Source organism: Mus pahari, chromosome 4, assembly GCF_900095145.1.
Source record: "Mus pahari chromosome 4, PAHARI_EIJ_v1.1, whole genome shotgun sequence".
Lineage (NCBI taxonomy): Eukaryota > Metazoa > Chordata > Mammalia > Rodentia > Muridae > Mus > Mus pahari.
The window spans coordinates 141,039,015-141,055,186 of NC_034593.1; the positions used below are offsets into that span (position 1 = coordinate 141,039,015).

Here is a 16,172-nt window from a genome sequence, read left to right on the forward strand (position 1 = left end):
TGAGTTCCAGTCCTGCATCCTTTGGTGATGAACAGCAGTATGGAAATGTAAGCCGAATAAACCCTTTCCTCCCCAGCTTGCTTCTTGGTCATGGTGTTGTGCAGGAGTAGAAACCCTGACTGAGACACAGTTAATCCCACTGGAATTACATCTCATCTATTTCACTCAAGTGTTCTACTGAGTATAGGTACTGATGGCCATGCTCATGAAGCCCTCTAACAGGTAAGAAGAAGAATGGAGCTTCACACAAGCGCTCCAGACACTGAGGAGGGACAACTCCACAGCCCGGCTATGGAGCAAGCTGATTCTCTTCTATCACTTGTATAGACTGGGTCATAAAGGCTTCTCTCCCTTAGAGGCTCCCAGCTATGTCGTGCCTGTCAGCAGCAGGCATTTCCTACCTCCAGATGCTTCTATACAAAAGGACTCTGCTCTCTAAAGCACAAAGAAATTCCCCCAAATATGCATTAGGTACCAGTGAATTTATACAAGTCATCACACTCAAGTTTTAGAAATATACACAGCTCCTTTTCAAGTGTATGTACACAAATATACATGTATGTAATTAAATATCCTTCAGTTCACCCTGAAAGGAAAAATGTAAACAATCCATTATGTCCTTTATCTGTAATATGTCCTTTACCTACAAGAGCTACTTAAATTTGAAAATTATCCAGAGAGGTCTCACTTTGTAAAGGTTAAGCATATTTGAAAACTAATCAAAATTCATTTGATAATTGCTTTGAAGAATGATATAACTGGACCTGATAGTGTATGCCTTTAATCTCAGCACACTGAAGGCAGAGGCAGGTAGATTTGAGTGGTCTACATAGTGAGTTCTAGGACAGCCAAGATTATAGAGACCCTATTTCAAAAACAAAACACAGAAAATACATCAGACAGAAAACAATATATAAACTTTAGAACATAGGTTTTTTTATAGTAGGAAAATAGTTTAGGTTATAAGTTTGTTGAAATATTTACTTATATGTAAGTAAATATTTGATTAGCTTAAATATACTAATTCTTCAACTACCCAAGATGCTTCTCACCTAAGGCATAAAACACTTTTGGGCATCAGTGAGGTACACTTACCCATGAAATTTTCATATTTTCACATTCCTGTCCATCAGGACAAGCTGTGTTTCATAAAGACAACAGCATAGCACATGGTACCCGTAACACATACCGTGTCTTGCTTTGGGATTTGAACTAAAACAGAAAGCAGCTGCTCCGTATCCAGGAATCTTGATATGACTGCAACAGAAAGTGGGCACTTGAACTTCACAGACCAATCAAAGCAAGGGTATTCTGGGGTTATTCACTGGAGCACAGACAACATATGCCACAGGGAAGTCAGTGACTTAGGCACAGCCAAATCCCAGTCAATTGTTTGCATCCTATATAATCACAGGGCAGGAAAGAGACTTGTGATCTTGTGATGGCTGCCTGTCCCAACAAGACAAAGTTAAGTCATGGCTGATGGCAACTAACCTGCTTCAGGCCCATGATGGATCACGAGCTTAGCTGACGATGGTCATGTGTTACCTGAGTAGCACACATAACACCACACTCCAAGTGAACAAGTAGTTCCCCATTTGGCAAGGGGAACATACATTAAGGCCTGTGGGTGTGTAACTGCTTAGCTCTTAGTGTGCCCCTCAAGAGAACAGTCCCAATAGTGATGAGCTAGTCAGTCTTCCTCCAGTCCCCGCCACAATCTCCATAACCCCACTGTCAGCACAGCACGGCACAGCAGTGCATGGCACAGCAGTATTCCTCCCTTGGAATCTAACACTTTGGAGCGTTCTTACATTTCCTTAGTAGACATGTTTGCCTACTTACTCCCTGTCTGTGTTTCCTTATTCTCATTGGGTGAGAAGTAATAAATCCTGAAGCCAATGGTTTGAAGTGGTTTGGACACTGTTAAGTTTCTGGGACACTAGCTCCTCAGTTAATCTCACTAAGAGCCTAGAAAGGATTCATCCCTCTCAAAGAACCCACTTCCCTGCCTCAATAAACAAGCCTGAGAGCAACTGAGGAAACTCCCTGAAGTCAATCTCTGGCTTCCACACCCATGCACACATGTATATGAGACACATGTAGCATACATATACACACACACACACACACACACACACACAAACAAACATGCATACTATACAAATATACAAAAACACACAAAGGAATAACTTCAAGTTCTCAGTTGGGAAGATATGCTATGAATCCACTAACCTTAACATCAAGTTTGATAGTGGTAATGCTAGAGTATGAAGATTGATGCGAAAGTGAAATCATGTGCAAGGATGTGCATCAAAGACAAAACAAGAGGGATGGGACAATAACAGAAAAAGAAAGTGACAAGAATATACTTTCAGCTGAATGTGGTGACACACACTTGCCCATAATACAAGCACTCTGAAGACTTGCAAATTTGAAGCCAGTCTGGATTATACAGCAGATCCTGTCTCAATGAGAAGGGAGGGCTATAACTCCAGTTCCACGGGAACAATGCCTCTGGCCTCTGAGAGCACCTACATGCACGTGGTGCACGTAAATTCAGGCTGCCCCACAGGTACACATAAATAAAGATACATCTTTAAGAAAGAAAAGAAGGGACGAGGGGAAGGGTATGGCAGAGGGGAGGAGGAGACAGAAAAGAGAAGGAAGAGTCAGGAAAATGAAGGAAAAGGAGAGAAAGGGGGAAAGAGAAGGAGATAGGGACAAAGGAGGGAAGAGAAAGGGGAGGAGACAGAAAGAATTTCAGGGAAAATCCTGTAGAAGGCTTGACTGGCCCTGGAAAGGAATTCTGGAGTGCAGTCCCACTAGGCTTGTTTTTCACACACCATTAAAGGGTTCTACTTACCCAAAGGTGGCCTCTTAGGACATCAAAAGCAAAACCACACAGCAATGTGAGAGGGATCCCAGAGGCTCAGAGAGCTAAGCACACCTGAAATGGTGCCTCTGACACAAGCATCTCAGTGCACTTGTGAGTCCAGAAACAAAGTGGCCACAGAGTGGGAAGTGCTGGAGAAAGGACCTGCCACAGTTAAAGTAGAAGGAAAACTATGGAGAGAGCCAGAGAAGGTGAAGTCCAAGGAGAAGTCAAGTCCCCATGGAAAAAGCCTACAAACACACAAAGACCAACTCAGGAGATCAGCCAGTTGGACAGAGATGCAGCCAGATGAAGGAACTAGCAGCAGACAGGCACAGAGCACTGCTTCCAGGTAAACAGAAGGACAGAAAAAGTGGTGTGCATACTGCATTTAGTGCAGGAAGTTTACAACATTTAAAAGCTGGAGCTTGACCCACTTCGCAGTGAAACAACTTCAAATTTTGGCAGTTGGGATTACACTAATGCTAGATAAATAGCTAATAGGATATTGCTGCGAACAATAAAGAAAACGCTAAAGGTTAAAAGTGTGCTCTTCTGAGGGCTAGAGAGAATGCTGAGTGGTTAAAAGCATTGGCTGCTCTTCCAGAAGACCTGAGCACCCACACAGCAGCTCATGACTGCCTGTGATTCCAGCACCCTCTTCTGGCCTTGGCAGGCACCAGACACACAGTGCACTGACATACACATAGGCAAAACACCCATACACATTTTAAAGATTTAAAACAAAACAAAACAAAAAAAACCCTTCAAGAATTTTCACCTTCAGTGACCTATCTTTCAGAAACATAAACAAAAATCTTAAATAAACTGACTGCATTTTAATTTAAAATTAGTTAAGGTAGGCATAGTGGCAGTCCTATAATCCTAGCAGTTGGGAGACTCAGACAGGAAGGCCTGGGTTTCAAGACCAACCCGGGCTACACCGAGACTCTAAGTAAGTAAGTAATCAAATCTGCTCACCTGACTGGAGTCCAAAGAAGAGCTCCTCGTCCTGAAGCAGCTCCTGGACACAGTCCAGCCGCATGCTGATCGTCTCCACATCAACCAGCGGCTCCAGGATGTTAGAGCGCAGCCTTCGGCTCCCTCCCGCAGTCTTGGTGTAATTTAAAACACCAAAGAGAGTGTGATTACTCCTTCCAAAAGACAAGGTGGGAATCTTATTAAGGAGAAAAAGAAAAATCCTTTTCCTTTTAACTCTGAAATGAAATAATTCTATAATCTTCATCAATGATGTATAAACTTTCTTATACATACAAATTAAATGGGGATCCTAATTCAGTAAGTCTGAGTTAAGGTCTAAAAGATACATTTGTTCATGTTTATGTTTGGTTGATTATTTTAGACAGGGTCTCCGGGAACACAGGCCATCCTTGAACTTTCATACCTCAGCATGACCTTGAACTCAAGATCCTCCCAACCACAACCCTAAGTGCTGATATTAGAGGCGTGGTGTGTGACCACATCTGGTTTGAGAGCCTTCTTGCTAGATCCCAAGTATGCCATCACTGAACCACATGTGATTAACAAGGATCAACGGCATCTCCTACGCTAAGCCTGAGCACACAGGAAGACATGGTTCCTGCATTTGTGGGCTTTACAGGTGAGTGACTGACGGCTGCTAATTTTTATCAATCTACTGCTCATGACTAAGGACAAAACAAAGCGTAGGGATAGATAGACAATCACGTTCATCATATGAAAAATGGTCCTGGTCTGATGTTGATGCGTCAGTGAGTGATGGTGCCTGCCACCAAGATTGGTGACCTGAGTTTGATCCCTGCAACCCACATAGAAAAGGAGAAAAACAACTCTTGCAAATTGTCCTCTGACTTCCACATACATGTCATGGAATGTGTGTGAGCAAGCATACACTCACACACAATTAAATCATTATAAAACAAGTGATTTTAAATAATTATCAGAGTTGGTCATTGGCTTTCTATATTCTTCAGGGTTTCTCTGTGTAGCCCTGGCTGTCCTGGAGGCTTTCTATATTCTTATAACACAAGGAGAGTAACCCAAAATCAACTGTAGAGCAATTTCAATGGAAATGCTAGTGGTATCAAGTGGCAGCTAAGTGTATCTGTATTCCTCCTGATTAGTGACAGTGAGCATCTGTCTATGAACTCACTGGTGTCCACACAAAAACACAACTCTGATCTCATAATGGATAAGACAAGGTTTACTCTAAAGCCAAATATAAGTAACAATGGCCCAGGAATGCAGATTTAGGTTACCCCAAATTCCATGTGAAATGGACAGTTTTATAAAATTTTTACTGTAATAGAACAAAGAAGGTCCTAAATGGGGCACTCTAATACGCTGGTGGAGCATTAAGTAGGGATAACAGCAGAGGAATTTCATCTACAGCCTCAGATGCTCTGGGCCTTTTGGTTGGTAGAAAAATACAGTTTTGTTAATTCACTGCAAAATGTTTGTATCCGTTTGTCAGAGATGGGTATGGATAGGCTCTTACAGGCTAAGGATAGTCCAAGGTGACACGGTATCATCAGGCTGGGCCCCTGCACATGCCTCTCCCCGTCTGTCACTGCAGCCTAACCAGCTCATCGACCTTGCAGAAGGCAGTGTCTTCCTAGGAACTCAGGCTCACACAGGGAATCTGTTACCTCTTTTGCTTATGGTCCTTCACCTAATCTTGGAAACTGAAGTTTTGCTTTTTGTTGGTTAGTTCTTTTGAAAACCTGGTTTTGTGAAAAATCTGGCTTCAGCAACAGCACAGCAATGATTTAAATGTTTATTTACTGTTTCTCCACCAATAACTTAAAGAACTTTCAAGCAACTAATCCCAGAAGTTGACGACATGAAATTTAGCAAGACAGAAGAAAATGTCAGGTTGTCTTACCTGTAGTCCTGGTTATTAACTAACAACTCCAGGTTTTGGGCTGATGGTAAATCTATCATGGCTGTCTGCTCACTGCCTTGGAAATAAATCTTTAGCGATTTGGGTGCATACACTGAATTTTGAATGAACTCAATATATTTCAATAAAGCTGCAGCAGCTGCAAGGCAGTAATACCTGTAAGTGACCACAGTACAACAGTGTCATCTTAGGATAAATAAACAGCTGCTGCTATATGAAGAGACATTTAATTCACCTGAATACCAGGAAAATTCAAAACATTCAGAGTAGTTCTTAAATCCAAAGGGGAAAAAAAGACATTGAGAATGAAAATTTTGGAAACTAAGTAAATAATATTAGATTGCTTTAACAATGATACATTTTCATTTGTCTTTAAAGCAGTCTAGTCTCAAGCTGCCTGGAGTCCACCAAACCTGGAGTATCATCCTCCCAAGTGCTGAGATTACAGATGAGAGCCACCATGCTCCATAGAAAAGGCCGCTTTGAACGTCTGTCACTTTCAGGATAGTAGACTTTAACACACTGTTTATTGGAAGACAACCTTCAGCAAGGGTAGGTCATGCCTTTAACCCCAGCACGTGGGAGACAAGGGCCAATCTAGTCCACGAAGCAAGATCCAGGCCAACCAGGGTACACAGTGAGCTGGAAGGAGGCAGAGGTGAGGGGTGAGGAGGAGGAAGAAGAAAAGGGAAGAAGAAGGAGGGAGAGGAGAGGAGGAGGCGGCACAGGAAGAAGAAGAGGAAGAGAAAGAAGAGGGAAGGGGAAGGGGGAAGAGGAAGAAAAAGGGGAGGAAGAGGAAGAACAGTAGCAGTTTCTTCCTTAAGACATTATCACTGCCGGGCGGTGGTGGCGCACGCCTTTAGTACCAGCACTTGGGAGGCAGAGGCAGGTGGATTTCTGAGTTCAAGGCCAGCCTGGTCTACAGAGTTAGTTCCAGGACAGCCAGGGCTACACAGAGAAACCCTGTCTCGAAAAACCAAAAAAAAAAAAAAAAAAAAAAAAAGACATTATCACTTTCTAGGCCTGACTAGCTTGGAACTTAGTACATAGCTTAACTGGCCCCAAACTTGGAGAATCCTCCTGCCTCAATCCCCTAGAGTGCTAAGATTACAACTATGGTCTGTATTCCTGGCCTGGCCAACTATGTCTCTCTTCTGGGACTCACATTTCTAGCATCCTATAGCCAATCAAGACTTTTCACTAAGAAGTAAATGGGCAGCAACTACCATAGCAATAAGTTAGAATTCATTTGCAAAAATTCTCACTTACACCAGAAATGTATACCTTGTCCATAAGTTTCAGTAACCCTTGTATGTCAGTAATACCTGGATGGATGTGCATTTTGAGCCAGGTACTATCCTAGAGGTAGTAATACAAAGAACAGAGAGAAGGTCTCCCCTGGGAAGCAGCACGGGAACAGCTGTAACTCACCTGGACTGAACCTCCATTAGGACAGAACTGAACTCAGCTATGCACAACTGTTCAATGTACTCTAAGCCCTTTGTTTCGTTGAAGTATTTCCTTTGGACTGTAGTGAAATTAACGTTCTGAAAAAAAGATTTAAATTTTAAAATAAGTCATTAAATGGCACGCTGTTGTTCAATAACGATCTCTTGTCTAAGCCTAGTGGACCATATCTACAAGTCCAACACTAGAGAAGCTGAGGCAGGAGGATTTTCATGAGTTCAAAGTAGAATAACAGCTTGTCCCCAAAACAAAACAACCTGCACAAAAATAACTCTGATTTCTTAAACACTTTGCAGTATATGAGTGGGTATCTTAAATATTGTAGAAAGTTTTTATTGTTTCCGATATTTAAATAAAGGTTTCTCATTTATAAAATGAAAATGGAAACTGAAAGTAGTGGCATATACCTTTAACCCCAGCACTTCAGAGGCAGTAGCAAGTGGATCTCTGTGAGTTCGAGGCCAGGCTGGTATAAATTGTGAATTCAAGCTGGGTGTGGTGATGCACGCCTTTAATCCCAGCACTTGGGAGGCAGAGGCAGGCGAATTTCTGAGTCTGAGGCCAGCCTGGTCTACAGAGTGAGTTCCAGGACAGCCAGGGCTACACAGAGAAACCCTGTCTCGAAACAAAAAACAAAACAAAACAAAACAAATGTGAATTCAAGGACAGCTACAGAGTGAGACACTCTTAGAAAGAAGAAAATAGCTATTCATCTTTCTGTGTGAATGACAGTGCAATCTATAGTTCTCAGCTAGACATTATTTCCATGAACTTATCTGAATATATTAAGGACAATAGTAAAATGATAAGCATGAGAGTCTCTGGCATGTAGGCAGTGTATTCCATGGAAACATCACACAGGTTTTCAGGTTAAGTTAAAGTAACTGAGAAGAGGCGCATCTTTAAATTGAGGCAGTGCACAGCTCCACTGTCAAATCCAGGAGCTGGGCTTCCACAGGGCAAGTTACGCAAAAGTGATACAGTGGTCCCCTGGGTATTTTATTCTTTGTTTATTTTATTTTATTTTAGACTAGATGTCACTGTTTTGTGAAGAGTGGCCTGGGTGCCATGACCAATGATAATGGCACTCTTTATTTAATGAAACGATGGAAAAAGAATATAAAGTTGTGAACTAAGAGTTTAATTACTTTGAAAAAAAAAAAAAAGGAAAGGTAGATAAAGGCAGGTGATCCCAGCAGTGAGGTTAAGGCAAGAAGGTCAAGAGTTCAAGGCCAGCTTGCGTTACATGAGACCTCTCCCTCACCCCAGAAAGTAATGACAGGAAAGATGATGGAATAGTAGACTGTGGTGTGGGAAGCAGGTGTGGCCGTGGCTGCGGCCACGTGAGCCAAGACGGTGTCCTGGCTCACTGCCAAGCCCGGTGATTCCCTGCTTGTTTACCAAAAACCTGATTATGCGCACCTGAATGATCATGCTCTGTCAGCCTGACGCATAGCATCATACAGCATGGTACTGAATCACTAGCCTATCAATGCGCACCCTATCTGCGTGCATGGCTCATGTACAGAGCGTGCTGAATGCTGATTGGATGATGAAGAGTGATGAGAGACGAGTGTAGAGGGTGGAAGAGGATAAAATGGGCGATCCCCCAGAACCAAGACAGTGTGTGAGCATGTGTGCGCGCGTGCAGCAGAAGCTAGGGAATAGGGAATAGAGCTGAAGCAGAAGCTAAGGGATAATAGGGCAGAAGCTGAAAGAGAATAAAGGAAGCTGCAGTGGGAAGCTGTGGAAACTGCTCAAACCCTGCCTTGGCGTACGTGTCGTCTTTGCCCCACCTCCACTGGCCGGAGGCTGTGGTTCTCCGACTCTGTGGAGTGTGTTTGTTAAGACTAAAGGAGACTTCAGCAGGAATGAACACATATGCCAGGACTTGGTTAAGTGTCTCATTTAACTTCACAACAACTGCACAACACGAGTCTTTTTGTTCCAATGTTCTGTAACTAAAATTCTGAAAAGTCAAGCAACTGTTCACATATCATCCACTTTAGAGTTCGACTTCTTTCATTCTGAGTTCACGACTCTTCCAGTTCATACTGCTTCTGACTTGGGAGGCCTCTGGTGAGTAATACAGAAACAAAGCACATCACGTTTTCTCTCTTGTAATCCTTTTGCCTGAAATGTCCTTGACTCCGTTCAGGATTTTTGTTAATATATAACACCATCCCTGATACTATCCCCAATCACTTTGTATGAAATACCTGTTATTTTTAAAACAAACTCCCAAAACATTTAATTTTACCAAGTGAAGACTCAGGAGCCAGACACTGTGTTGAAAGCCTGCGATCTCAGAGGCAGAGAAAGCACGCAGCTGACCTTACTCATCAACTGATGTCAGGAAAGCTCATCAACTGATGTCAGGAAAGGAAACAACCAATTCTCCTTCTCCACACTGTCTTATAAACCCTTTCAGACTGAATGTCCTTTCTCCTTCCTGTGTGTGTCTCTGTCCACCCTCCTGACTTCCTCTCACTGGTTTTCCTGTGTTTACTCCTTGTTAATTGGTTGCCTTGTTGGTGGTGTCTGTTCACAGCAGTAAAACCCCAAGACATAAGTTTGTACAAGGGACAGGGGTAGTGCTGTTTGTAGGCCTGACCATGCTTTTGTTTGGAAGAATGTAGATTTGGGGACTTTGGATTTGGAAAGCAGTGGAATGCTTTAAGTGGGTTTTAATGGGCTATCCTAGTAGACTATGGAAGACTTCTTTTCTGAGAGTGATTTGATTTGTGCAGACCTTGCCCAAGAGGTTTCAGTGGAGAATCTCAGTATGTGGCCCAGAGACTGCTTTGTGGTGTTTTGGTGAAGAGTTTGGCAGCTTTTTGCCCTTGTTTGAAGAGTCTGCCTGAGGCTAAGGTAAAGAGATTTATATTAATTACATTGACAAAGGGAATCTCAAAAAAGCAGACTTTGTTCTCTGGTTAAGTCTCATGAAGAACATTTTGAACAAGCATAGCAAGCTGAGAAAGGAAAAATATAAACTATATGGTATAGAAAGGGGCACCAGGAAGTGAAATGGAGCTGAATCCTGTGTTCAAGGATACTAAATTGAATTAAGGGAGTAGTGACCTTGGGGCAAAGTCCCATCCAGCTAAATTCAGGTACAGGCATGGTCATACAAGCTTCTAATCACAGGAAGCAAAGACAAGCAGATCTCTGAGTTCAAGGCCAGCCTAGAACACTTCGAGTTCTGGGTGAAGAAAAGCTTATGTCCAGTCTTAGTGGACCACAACTTTAATCCCAGTGCTTAGGAGACAGGCATGCAGATCTCCAAGTTCAAAGTCAGTCTATAAAGCAAGTTCTAGGACAGCCAAACTTAGGCAGTGAAGAAGCTGGAAAACAGAGAGCTGGTGATATTGTAATAGAAAAGGGGGGGGGCATGTTCCAGCCCTAGCAAGCAGCAGTACTTGGCAGCTTTGGCCACGTGGCTCTGGCTTTAGAGTCTAGAATAGAAGGGACTACTGGGGCAATTGATGCTGGTTAGCTGGTGCTAAGAAATTAGTGGTGACTAAGAAGAGGCCAGCATCACTGAGGTGAAATCTTCTGGGAAGTGTTTTCTGAGAGCACAAAGAAGCTGTGTTCCAGAGATAGCCAACGTTGTACCTCGAGTTGCAGCTGTACTTGGTAATGTGTAAGAGTCACCCAGGTGGTACTGGTTTTGAAGGCATGAAAAGGTCATAAAGAGCAGCTGAGGCTTGGCACTGTGAGAGGCCATGGAACGCTATTGGTGAAGGTGCAGCCTCAGCTGCAGTTGACAGCCCAGGACTGAAGGGGTCATGCAAAGGATTTGAGGCTCAGCACCATGAAGAGAGCATATTGGTGAAGCCTAGTTGCAGCGGAAGACCCTAGCATGTTGGAGATGCCAGTACAAAGGAATGAATGATCACCAAGAACAGCAGCAGCAGTGGAGTGAATCAATCTGAGCTTAGAGTGCTACAGAAGGCAGAGCTGGAGAAGTGTCGTCAGCTCTTTGGAGGAGCACAGAAGATCATGTGTGAATCTAGACATTGAAACAAAAAGCTGTAACACTGAAGTTCAAGATGCCAGAGCAATGATCTATCTGCTGAGGAAATCTGCTAACAGGAAGTGGAACCAGCCCAGGAGAAAGCAGTTTGTTGCAGTCAACAAAGATGAAAAAGGAGTTGGAGATCTGAAGACCACTTTGACATCGGCCATGGAGATGCAGAGTTTGGAGNTTTCCCAGCTGGTTTCCTGTCTTGCTTTGGGGATTACAGTTAAGTGATTGGATGAATGTCAGAAGAGACTTTGAAGTTTGGACTTTTAACATTGTTGAGACGGCATAGCGTATGGGGACTTTGGGAGTTGGACTAAATGTATTTTGCATTATGCTATGTTTACGTATGGCCTCCATACATTCATGTGCTTGAACAAGCCTATGGGGGCCAGTAAGTGGAATGTGGTGGTTTGTATATGCTTGGCCCAGGGAGTGGCACTATTAGAAGGTGTGTCACTGTGGGTGTGGGCTTTAAGACCCTCATCCTAGCAGCCGGGAAGCCAGGCTTCTGCTAGCAGCTGTCAGATGAAGACGTGGAACTCAGTTTCTCCTGCACCATGCCTGCCTGGGTGCTGCCATGTCCCAGCCTTGATGATAACTGACTGAACCTCTGAACCTGTAATCCAGCCCCAATTAAATTTTGGCCTTATAAGAGTTGCCTTGGTCATAGTGTCTGTTCACAGCAGTAAAACCCTAACTAAGACACTATACAAAATAGTTCTATTGACTTTTATTGTGATTGGTGTTCAAGGGCACAAAACATAACAAAATAAGTAAATAGTCTTGGCATTAAAAAATTTCCTAGCCGGGCAGTAGTGGCCCACACCTTTAATCCCAGCACTTGGGAGGCAGAGGCAGGTGGATTTCTAAATTCAAGGCCAGCCTGTTCTACAGAGTGAGTTCCAAGACAGCCAGAAAAACCCTGTCTCAACAATCCCCCCCCCAAAAAAAATTCCTAGTAACAATAAAAACATATGAAAAAGTTTCCTTATAATGGCAGGCTATCCAAGTAACTTACCTAGGCCTTAACATTCCATCTAGGCCTTCATATCTTACCTGGGCCTTAACATTACCAGTCTATTACTGACTGAGAGTCTGTCCTTAACATGTGTTCTAGAGTCTGCCTTGTTTTTGGCAACAGGAAATATGAAGCCTAATAATGCTCATTCTTGATTAAACTAGTTTAAGGTGGATTTCTGCTATTTATAGCCAAGGCCTACAAGACCTAATCAAGACAGCACGTTGGGCATGACTCCATGTGCCTTTAATCCCAGCACAGGCAGAGCCTGGCAGGTGTCTACATTTGAGGCAAACATGGAACACAAAGCAAAGTCCAGGCCAGCCATGTTACATAGTGAGATTCTGTCTCAGGACAACAACAACAACAACAACAACAACCTTCCACACCAGCTGAGCCGTGTGGGAGCTTTAAGAGCTCTAAGAGCCTTGTGTGACCGCAGGTGCCAGTGTACAAAGAACAAGAGCCCAGCAGACCCGAAACCTCAGCTTGCAAAGTCTGCAGATGCAGCAGAGTAATGTGCATCTTTTGGGATTATTCCACTTGCAATGCTGCCAGCTGTTTGGAAGCACAACCACAACTGACAAGACAGACAAGCCAAGGGAAGCAGCAAACCATACCACACCTTAAAGGCTCTGACTGAGCTGTCCTCAGTGGTTTCCTGTCATGGTCCCAAAGAGGGAGGCTGGAGTGGCAGGCTGAGAAGTGTAAACTAGAGTAAGCTAAAATAATTCCCCCACATAGATGAAACTGTGTAGAGGAAAGAGCACTTGCCAACAGCTGCCACCCACTAAGACCAGAACTTCAATTTTGGCCAGCCTGATAGCATTGTCACTTCCAAAGAAACAGGACTTTCTCTAAGGATCCGGACCTGACCCTTGTATACTCTGATAACCTATGATGCTTGCCACAACTTAGAATCCTCTGGGAAGAGAGCTCAATTGAAGAACTGACTTTATTAGGTTGGTCTGTGGACATGTCTCCAGGGAAACTGTCTTAATTGCTAATTAATGAGAAATCCAAGCCCATTATGAGTGACACCATTGCCTAGTCAGGGATCCTGTACTGGCTGGTTTTGTGTGTCAACTTGACACAGTCTGGAGTTACCACAGAGAAAGGAGCTTCAGTTGGGGAAATGCCTCCATGAGATCCAGCTGTGGGGCATATTCTCAATTAGTGATCAAGGGGGAAGGGCCCCTTGTGGGTGGTGCCATCTCTGGGCTGGTAGTCTTGGATTCTATAAGAGAGCAAGCAGGCTGAGAAAGCCAGAGGAAGCAAGCCAGTAAAGAACATCCCTCCGTGGCTTCTGCATCAGCTCCTGCTTCCTGACCTGCTTGAATTTCAGTCCTGACTTCCTTGATGATGAACAGCAGTATGGAAGTGTAAGCCGAATAAACCCTTTCCTCCCCAACTTGCTTCTTGGTCATGATGTTTGTGCAGGAATACAAACCCTGACTAAGACAGATCCTGAACTACATAAGGCAGGAGAAAGACAAAGGAAAACAAGTAAGCAGGCATCGTGAGTCCACTCTACTCTGCTCTCACCTGTCAATGTGATGTGACAAGCTGCTTAAATGCCTGCCTTTGCATCCCTGCGATGATGGACATAGCCACATAGCCCTGGCTGTCACAGAACTCACTATGTAGACCAGGGTGGCCTGATGTCTTGCAATTGTTAAATAAACCCTTTCTTCCCCTAAGTTGCTTTTTGGTCAAAGTGTTATATCACAGCAGAAAAAATAAAACCAGAACCCCTCTTAGGTACCCAATACAGTTTTCTTTTGTGCTTTAAAGTAAAACACTGGTGCCAGACCAAGAGTATCCTGCCTCATTTTTATCATCTTTTAATAACATTTTAGATTATAATTTGCATTAATTAACTACCTTAGGACTTTAAATAGTCACACAATTTCTTTTTATAATATTATGACATGTATTCTAAATAATTACATTTTTAATGTTACTAGAATGAAAATCTCTTACCTTAAAATTTTCTGTAATCAGAGTAAATAACTTGGTTGAATTTCCCACAACACAAGCAGTATTTGACATTATTATTTCCAAAGGTGATAAAACTTGGAGTTTAGTGATCACCTGAAATTGTTAAAATGATCATTTTCTAAATGTAAGCAGTTTCCAAAGTAGTTTTATATTCTAAAGAGTAAACTGTTGAAGTGCACAGATAAAACTCAACAGTCTGAATTTAACATTTCAGGTAAAATATATTTTAAATGATGTATTAAGCATCTATGTACACATTTAAAATACCAGAAAGATAGGCCACGTTTTACTCATTTGTTTCCATCAGTTTAACTCAAAAGTTAATCAACATTTATTCCCAATAAAGATTAATGAGTTTTTGTTTTGGTTTTTGTCTTTGTGTGGATCTAGGATTACTTCAAATTTACAAGTTGCAAAAACAGCTTACCTTTGCATATGTTGTATTGTCTGCAAACTGTGACAACATAATTTGTGGGCTTTTTAAATCAATGCTTGCCATTCCGATCTCACCTCTGGCCAGCCCTCTTCCTTCCACCACTGCTACAATGACTGACGGGGCATGTGCAGACACTGCAGAGGATGTGGCTGGAGACAGTTGGCATGAAGAACGCATATGAATGTTAATGCTTTTGTATAGCCCCTTCATGGAAGACCTCAAAGTCCTAAGTCTAGTGGTTTTTTTATCTTCCATTTATTCTTTAATAATGTCATCCATACATGCATACAATGTATCTGGTTCACACCCGTGTGCCCCGCCCTGTCTCACTCCATGAACACTCCCACTCCCGTGCCCTGTTTCCTTCCACAGTCATATCCTCTCCCTTGTTTCCTGAGCCCCATCAGTGCTGCCTTCAAAGTGGTGGTGACTCATCTTGCTTCCTTGACCTTCTGTAGCTCTTATAAGGTAGGCCTTGTCTAGTCAATAACATCCGAAGGGAATCTTTATTTTAAAAAATAAAAACTACATTTTCTAAAACAAATAAAATGATTAAAGCTCAGTGTTGGGTCAAAACTTAACTTCACATTACGGATTTTTCATTTGCCTTAACTCTGAGATAGGATGTGTATCCCTGGCTACCCAGAACTTGCTGAGGACATCAGCCTGGCCTCCAACTTGTGGCAATCTTCCTGCCTCTCCCTCCCACGAAGTTCTAAGATTACAGGCATATACTACCAACTGCTGTCTGCCAATGATGAGGTCTTAGCAAACTCAAAGGTAGCTGTCCATATATCTGACTACAGGTTTCTAATTCCTGGGCTGAGGTCCCATGCCAAGCCTTAATTTTACACATAGATGATCAATTTATAGTGTTTTATTTTGAAATTTTGTTGATTGGGTTTTGTTGTTGTTGTTGTTGTTTTGTTTTTTGACACAGGGTTTCTCTATGTAGTCCTGGCTGTTCGGGGGCTTGCTCTGTAGACAAGGCTGGCCTCGAACTCAGAGATCCACCTGCCTCTGCCTCCCAAGTGCTAGAATCAAAGGCATTTGCCACCATCACCTGATTTTATTTTGAATTTTATTAAAATAAAGTCATTAAGGGAATTTTGAGTTTGGTGTTAAAATACATATTGTTCACCTTACTCTGTAAGTGCTAAAATGATCTCATAATAAGTAACTTTAAAGTGAAATAATGTCTAACTCAAGAGCTGGCTACAAGCAGCAAATACATGCACTGTGTAACTGTCAGAGCACAGCCATGGGCACCGGTGTTCACCAAATGCTTACCAAATGCACTGTGTAACTGTCAGCACAGCCATGGGCACCGATGTTCACCAAATGCTTACCAAATGCCCTGTGTAACTGTCAGAGCACAGCCACGGGCACCGATGTTCACCAGATGCTTACCAAATGCCCTGTGTAACTGTCAGAGCACAGCCA

The 16,172-nt window shown here is 42.8% G+C and overlaps 1 protein-coding gene across 1 annotated transcript in view; it reads right to left on the reverse strand.

Annotated features, from left to right (window-relative positions):
• The window catches only part of Msh4 (mutS homolog 4), a 49,059-nt gene that overhangs the window by 24,601 nt on the left and 8,286 nt on the right, over positions 1-16,172 (reverse strand). Inside the window, exons 3-8 of the mRNA XM_021196984.1 lie at positions 14,721-14,878; positions 14,276-14,386; positions 7,209-7,324; positions 5,760-5,933; positions 3,857-4,029; positions 1,190-1,257 (exon numbers count right to left, since the gene is read on the reverse strand). Of these exons, the coding sequence (XP_021052643.1) occupies positions 1,190-1,257; positions 3,857-4,029; positions 5,760-5,933; positions 7,209-7,324; positions 14,276-14,386; positions 14,721-14,878 (800 nt within the window). The remainder of the gene's footprint in view (positions 1-1,189; positions 1,258-3,856; positions 4,030-5,759; positions 5,934-7,208; positions 7,325-14,275; positions 14,387-14,720; positions 14,879-16,172) is intronic.